Source organism: Austrofundulus limnaeus, unplaced genomic scaffold (genome assembly GCF_001266775.1).
Source record: "Austrofundulus limnaeus strain Quisiro unplaced genomic scaffold, Austrofundulus_limnaeus-1.0 Scaffold1, whole genome shotgun sequence".
Lineage (NCBI taxonomy): Eukaryota > Metazoa > Chordata > Actinopteri > Cyprinodontiformes > Rivulidae > Austrofundulus > Austrofundulus limnaeus.
In genome coordinates, this window is record NW_013952403.1 from 509,616 (window position 1) to 517,170 (window position 7,555).

The window sequence follows — 7,555 nt, forward strand, 5'->3', positions numbered from 1 at the left end:
GAATAATCGATTAATTGAAAAAATAATCGTTAGATTAATCGATTAGAAAATAATCATTTGGTACAGCACTAAAGCTGCTGCTTTGTCAGACAAATTTAATTTAATTTGGAAGCCTTATCAACACAGACTGGCTTCATTCACTTCCTCCGCTGCCGTATGCTAAAATAACTAGCAGACACTAAGCAGAACATCGACGTTGTTCAAAACTCCGCCTTCTGTTTACTGATTGGCCCAGGTGAAATAAACTACAAGAGACACTGCGCAGTAAATTGACGTTCTGTTCTCTGATTGGCCCGGCTAAAAATCTGCCAGCGAAATCATTGCCAATGGGAGAAGTCCCAGACGGAGGAGTGAAGGGAAACTAGAATTGAGAGGAGCTGTGTAGGAAGGCAAGGGCCAGGCTAGAATTAATGGTGTTATTTTTTACATTATGTTACTGTACTTTCTTCGTTAAACTCTATAAATCAGTGTTTATGTAAAATAAGCCATATCTAGGATTTAATACAAATACATCAATAATTATTTGATAATCACRTCACGGCCCTCAGAATCCTAACTGAATCAAATGTGCAGGATTCTCACCTCCCATAGAAGTCAGAATCAGTTTGAGGGGGGAAAATGTTGATTTTTTTTTTTTTTTTTGCAGTTTTAACAACTGTTCAATGAACATTTATCTTAATAAAAGACCTGTTGAGATTCAGTATCTTAATTGAATGTGCTTCTTTACAACACTAAGAAATTATCTGATTATTTGCTTACAGTATAAAATTCATTCTGTGTTAAAGCAAACATAAATTTGAAAAATGAGACAGATTTGAAAGTTTATAGTTTTCCCCAGTAAAAAAAAGACGCATGATGAGCAAATTAACCATCTAAAAATAACTTTAAAAAATATTAGATTATAGTCTGAAYCTCGTCAAATTAAGTGAAATAATCTGTTGGTACATTACTTGGTAATGCTGCGTTCACAGCAAACGTGTTTTAAACGTCAGGGGCATCAAGTTTATATGCTAAATCTATGGTGGACATGTGTCAAGGTGCATCTGGAAATGTTACGTCATGTGTAGCGCGGCGCATTTGGAGGCTCGACACGGAGCGTCAACCAATCAGAGAGACTCCTCTGTGTGACGTAGTGACACATTATCTGACGGGACGGTTTCCTAAATGATGTCAACTAACCTGAGACAGATGTACAGGAGCTCTTCAGCTGAAATCGAGTGCCTATAGTCGGTGTCRTGGCAGGAGATGCGGGCACKGATGCAAGTCAGCAGCTCATCAAACTGGRCTTGGGACAAAAACAGKGCTGAAAGTCAGCCTCGTCGGCTTACAGCTCCTGRAGTGAAACTCACCAAACTCAGAACGTCTCTGAATTATCTGGTGAATTAATTATGAATTAATTATCTGGTGAGCACGACRTTCTCTTGCTCTCAGTAAATAAAACAAAGCCACTTTATTTCATCTGCCATTAAACAGAGACTGGCAGAGGAGGCTCTCGACATGCGTCAAGCTATTTTGAAGATTGTCTGACCTCAAAGTGCAAAAGCGTTGCAAACTGGAAGCGTTGGACGTACTTTTGATGCCCAAATTGTGTTTGGTGTGAACGCAGCATAAGACTTCTTAAAGTAAAAAAAAAAATAAGTGCAGGCTAAAAAGATTAATAATCCAACACAATCTGCTTTTGCTTAGTCTCAAAACGAAATCAAAAATACTTTTTGGCTGGATATAAGATTATAAGTTTGTTGTTTTTGCTGTGCAGTCTTAGTGTTACAGTTTATTCACAGAAACATCATATGTTTAGCTTAAGCTTTARCTGTAAAATCTAAAATTCATCTCCATCAACTGCTGAGTGACAGGAGGGAAAAAAAAGAGTCGATTCTCTCCCATCAGCTCTTCACCAGCTGTCCTTTAGATTTAAGGCGAGAAAACAAAACTTCTTGCTGTAATCAAGTCTGGAGGAGATGAAAGCACGACTGACCTTCTTTGGATCTGATAATAAGAGAAAAGACCTGATCTTCAAACACCAACGCTCTGCTCCACAGGCCTGAGAGAAATAAAAATGTTCTCGATCAATAAATAAATTGAGGCTGTGCTCTCACATTCGTCAGGGATCCAAACGAGACTTGTTGTAAATAATGGAACCATTATCTTTGAGCCTATTACGAAGGTATTGGAGATACACAACATGGTAACAGCAGTGTACCAGTAAAATCAAACAGCAGCAGCAAATTCCTGATCTCTTTAAGTTTTTAATGGTTTAGAATGATCRTCTAAAACAGGGGTGGGCAAGTGGTGGCCCATGGGCCGTATGTGGCCTGTGGATGACTTTTGTTCAGCCCGCCATTGAGCCCCCACAGTTTGTTTGTGAAAAATGACGTGTCAATAAAATGAAACTTGTTTGATTTTTTGTTTTGTTTTGTTTTATTTGTTTTGTTTCGTTTTGGTTTAGTTTTTTTGGTTTGTTTAGGTTAGGTTAGAGCTTTGTTTTTGGTTTGGTTTCTTTAGTCTTTTGATTTGGTTTGGTTTGTTTAGTTTTTTGGTTTGTTTTGTTTAGTCTTTTGGTTTGCTTTGGTTTGTTTGGGTTTTTGGTTTGGTTCGTTTTTGGTTTGGTTTTAGTTTTTTGGTTTGTTTTGTTTAGTCTTTTGGTTTGCTTTGGTTTGTTTAGGTTTTTGGTTTGGTTCGTTTTTGGTTTGGTTTTAGTTTTTTGGTTTGGTTTTTGTTTTGGTTTGGTTTACTGTTTGTACAGGAATATTTTAATTTACCACCTACATCACAATTTTATATATTTTTCTAGATATTTATAGAATAGAATAGAATAGAATAGAATAGAATAGAATAGAATAGAATAGAATAGAATAGAAATTGCCTTTATTGTCCCACTGAAGGAAATCCCTGTCCTAATTAGCAGTAGCAGCTAATCAAAATATATAATTTACTGCTCTTTAAAGTGGGTGAAAAAAAATGACTATTAAGCAGAATGAAGTACAAGGTATTGTTGGTTTTGGCCCTCCAACATACCTGAAGTTTCTCRTGGCCCCAGGAAAACAAAAAAATAAAATAAAATAAAAATTGCCCACCCCTGGTCTAAAAGATTCTTAGGTGTGATGTTGTGTCCGAGCACACGCTGACTGCTCGTATCTCYGTCTCTGCAGATCATCCCCGGTGAGGTGGAGGCTCTGCTCTCTCGGCTGCCCTGCACCTTCAGACAGGAGCTGACTGGCGTCGGAGCCAGTTTGGAGAAACGTTGGAACTTCTGCGGCTTCCAGGGCATCAAGACCACTTAGTCTCTGTTCGTTGACACATCTGGGACGCGGAAGAGACGACAGGCTGCGGAGGCGCCGTAGCAATGTGAAAGATACAGTAAAAAAAATTTAAAATTAAAATAAACATAAAAGCTCACAACTATCAAAGAGCCGGGACTGTACCTGACTGTACAAGGACGCCGAGGCCTGATCTCAGATCAAGAGGGAATGTTATGTGAGCGCTTCAGGGACTCTGTGTAGGAGGCAGAAACTTAAAAAACCCATCCCCATGGTTACAAGGATGTTGATACCAAGCAGCATTGATGGAGTCCTCGGGAGCTCGATCTCTGAGTCTGCATCTGCAAAATATTTTTAGACACAATGAGTCCCTGGGAGTTGCAAAGGAGCACTGGATTCTGCCGTCACTGGATCATTACGTAGTTTTGCCCACAGGAGCGGGACGATGGGCTCTTTTGAGCCGACGCGTGCTTCTGTACGGCGTGGGCCTGCAGGGCTAATCAGGGAGGAAATACGGGGCCCGCCTGAACACTCGGACCCTGTGGACTCTTCGCCCCTCCTTCTCTTTTTGCTGTTCCTGGTTTGTAACATAGATCCAAAATGAATATATTTCTTCATTTTCTGTAAAGGCTGTCAATCGTTGCATAGAATCATTTGTTGTAATACACTGTAAATGCTTGGATAATATTTTTGATTATAAAAAAAAATGTTTGAATATAGAGAACTGTTTCTGTGTTTTTCATATGCCTGTGCACCTGCGCAGGACAAGTGAACTGCCTCTGAGTTTGTGCTCACTCTTGCTTGAAGAGCTGTATTTTTTTTTCTAAGTTTCCTTGTTCTTACAAAAGCTGCACTCGAGGCTGGCTTTCTAAYGTTACATAAGGGCATTTGTGTCTTTCAGAAGCCAATTAAGCCTGGCTGTCAGCCTGGCGAAAGGCAGAGCGTTCGCATCACACTTAATTGGGAAGCACACCTAGGGGATCATGTTAATGATGTTTAATTGGTGAGGCAGTCGGTGTGTGTGAATGAATGTGCCTCTGTGTGTGTGTGTGTTTTCTAGCACAAAGCTATAATGTGTGAACTGTTTGCCTAGATCTATATGTGAAACACAGGTTATACGAGTCTTTTAGAACGGACCGGGTTATTAACATCTATTCTTCTCTCTTTGCTTTGGGAAGCAAAGGTTTATTTATTATTATATTTTCCTCTCACTTGGACTTCTTGATTATTTTTTGGTTTGAAAGAATCTGCAGAAGGCGACTCTAATCAATGACATCTAGGCTAAAACTGATTTGTTTGGCTGAAAAGGGAAAGTTTACTCGAACTTGTTTCAATGTCTTAGACTTCTATAAGTTGAAATGGATAAATTAAAAAAAACAAATCTAAGTTTAATTAGAATTTAGATAYCTGCAAAACTTTCACTTTTAAGCCAAATATAAGGCAGTTTTAGCTCAAAAGTACAGTATGATAGATTTACACGTTACATTACATTTAAATGTCTGGAGATGTCTTAAAAACTGCTAATCAACATCTAGCTGAAGTTTAGACATCTTCTAAACTTTTGCTTGCAAACTAACAACCCATCTTTCATTTAAATGTTCTTTAGATGCAGGGCCGGCGCGTGGCATAGGCAGTATAGACGAATGCTAAGGGCGTTGCCCATCCTGGGGGTGCCCAAATTGGGAGACAAATTTTTTTTTATGTTTTAACAGAGTATAGTACATTTAGTTTGTAGAATAATACCTGGTTATTCAGGTTTATGAAGGTAACTTTTTCTGCTTTGTTTCTATGAAGTTATTTGGTGCAGAGGAAAAATACTGATTTTGTTTTATTAATCCCAAGAATTTAATAGAATGCTCCTCAAATGGCTGGAAAATGCAAACCTTTGAGTAGATCTCACCAGTTATATTATTTAGTATTTTAATTGGACAATCTGGTTTGTAAAGATAAATACTGCCTGGCCAAAAAAATAAATAAAAAATGCCCCCAAAATAGAAAGGTCACACACACTAATATTTCGTTGAACCACCTTCATTTATTTACTCCTTATTTAACCAGGCAAATCTCAGATCTCTTTTTCAAGGGAGGCCTGGGCCTGAAGGCAACCTATTGTACATGTTTTTAGGGGTGGAGGAAAACCAGAGTACCCAGAGAAAACCCACGCAAGCATAAGGAGAACATACAAACTCCACACAGAAAGACCCCAGGTCGGAACCGGGGATCGAACCCAGGACCTTCTTGCTGTGAGTTGTTGGTGCTAACCACTGAGCCGTCGTGCTGCCTTCAGCTTTGATTACGGAACACATTCGCTGTGGTAGTTTGGATAAGCTTCTGCAGTGTCACAAGATTTATTTCCATCCAGTGTTGCATTCATTTTTCACCATGATCTTGCATTGATGATGGTAGAGTCTGACCTTCTCCAGAACATCCCAAAGATTCTCAATGGACTCTGTGGAGCCAATTCATGTGTGAAAATGATGTCTCATGCTCCCTGAACCACTCTTTAACAATTCCAGCCCGATGAATCCTGGTATTGTCACCTTGGAATTTGGCCGTGSCGTCAGGGAAGAAAAAATCCATTGATGGAATAACCTGGTCATTCTGTATGTTCAGGTCAGCTGACCTCATTCTTTGAGCACATCCTGTTGTTGAACCTGGACCTGACCACCTGCAGCCACCCCACATCATAGCACTTAGTTAAATCCAGGTGGCCACTTTTTTTTTTTGGCCAGGCAGTGTACAATATCAAAGACAAAACTATTTAATTTGGTATGTGTGTAAATTACAGAGTATTGGAAAACTGCACAAGGGGGAACCATCTAAAGTCTCGCCTATGGCGCCAAATTGACTAAGGCCAGCCCTGTTTACACATCTATTGCAACTTTAAAATGTATTTAGTTTCTTCACAAAATCAAAGATTCACTGTAATTCAGAAAAAAAAAAGATTAATCTTACCACCCAACCACAAAAGTAATGGAGTTTCTAAATAATCTGCATCACTTGGTGAAGCAAAAATACCAAGACCTGGGAACTCCTAACAATAAGGAAGTCTTGCTGACAAGGTCACGGTTGACAACACTGGTCTATTAACGAGCAGGAAATGGAAAAGAACAGAGGATTTTATGGGATGTAAATCTGCCAGTCATGTAATTGTTTACAGAGTAAATCTAGTTTGTAATCTCCAGTCCGTGTCATCAGTCAGCCTCTGCCTGACATGATTATCCAGGTTTTTGTCAAGTCAGCACAAAGTGAGCGCAAAATCAGCCCGCCTCTGTTCTTAAAAGGTGTTTGTTGTGATAATGGTGTTACTGAAGGAAGAGGAAGTGTAAAACTACAATTTTTTTTTTCTTCTCGTCTTTCCTGACAGCGCAGCTCGGGTTGTGTGAGATGTTGCCAGTGTGCGCAGTTGTGCATCGCTACACTTTAACTTCATCCCCATCCACGCTGCKTGCCTCGAGCTCAGCAGAACATCCCCCCCGGTGACAAACTCCGGCGCGCCTCACGCCAACCTCTTCTCTTTTCTGACTCGCTACGTCTCTGCCCTCCCTGACACAAACAAAACACCAACACGGCGCGTTCTCGTCTTTCCGAGGCTGCTCCTCTGTCTCCAGTTTTCCTCCCAGCTGAGCTGCCGTCCCTGCGCGCCGATAGACCCGAGACGCTTGCAATTTATCTCTTTTACAGCTGTTGGTGTCTGAGCGCCAAGGCTCTGTGACGGTGCTTTAGGTTCTCGGGCATCACACGAGGAGGTAAACACAGACTAATTAAATCCGCCGACGGTTCTCCTCCCGGGTGAACGCTGCTGCCTTCTCATTACGGTGACGCAGTCAGGAGCCTCCTCATTATTTCAATTCAAGGTGTACGCAAGCAAAGGGGTCCAATTCACCTCCTCAGYGGTGATTACGCCAGAGGACGACTCATTTCTTGGGAGAGCTATAAGGGGACGTCTGCAGATGTTGAGCCTGAACAACCTGTTCCTCAAATTTAAGGGCCTGAGTAACAGAGGCTTCTTCTGATCCCCGATTAGTTGTATCATTAGACTTTGTTTGATAAACATATATTTTAACTGTAAAATAAAGACTGTAAAAATACTGTAAGATGTGTAGTTTTGTACATTATTAAAAAATATATTTTAACACAGACGGAGCCATTTTATTTACATTCAAAGCATTCTGGGTAAATGATGACGTGGGTAGGTCATTGGTGCGAGGCTGCTAGCGAGCTATATCCACCCTGAAGGTTAATCTTAAACAATATCTGATGATCGACTCTTTTAAATGAAACCAGAGAGCGTTGAC

General features: G+C 40.3%; 1 protein-coding gene across 4 annotated transcripts in view; it reads left to right on the plus strand.

The window, feature by feature from the left end:
* enox2 (ecto-NOX disulfide-thiol exchanger 2) overlaps positions 1–3,976 on the plus strand; it is a gene marked incomplete in the record, with an annotated part of 191,191 nt that extends 187,215 nt beyond the window's left edge. For all 4 annotated transcript variants that reach the window (XM_014003713.1, XM_014003739.1, XM_014003722.1 and 1 more), the window contains 1 exon segment: positions 3,150–3,976. In XM_014003713.1, the coding sequence (XP_013859167.1) occupies positions 3,150–3,281 (132 nt within the window).
* Positions 3,977–7,555: the final 3,579 nt, after the last annotated feature.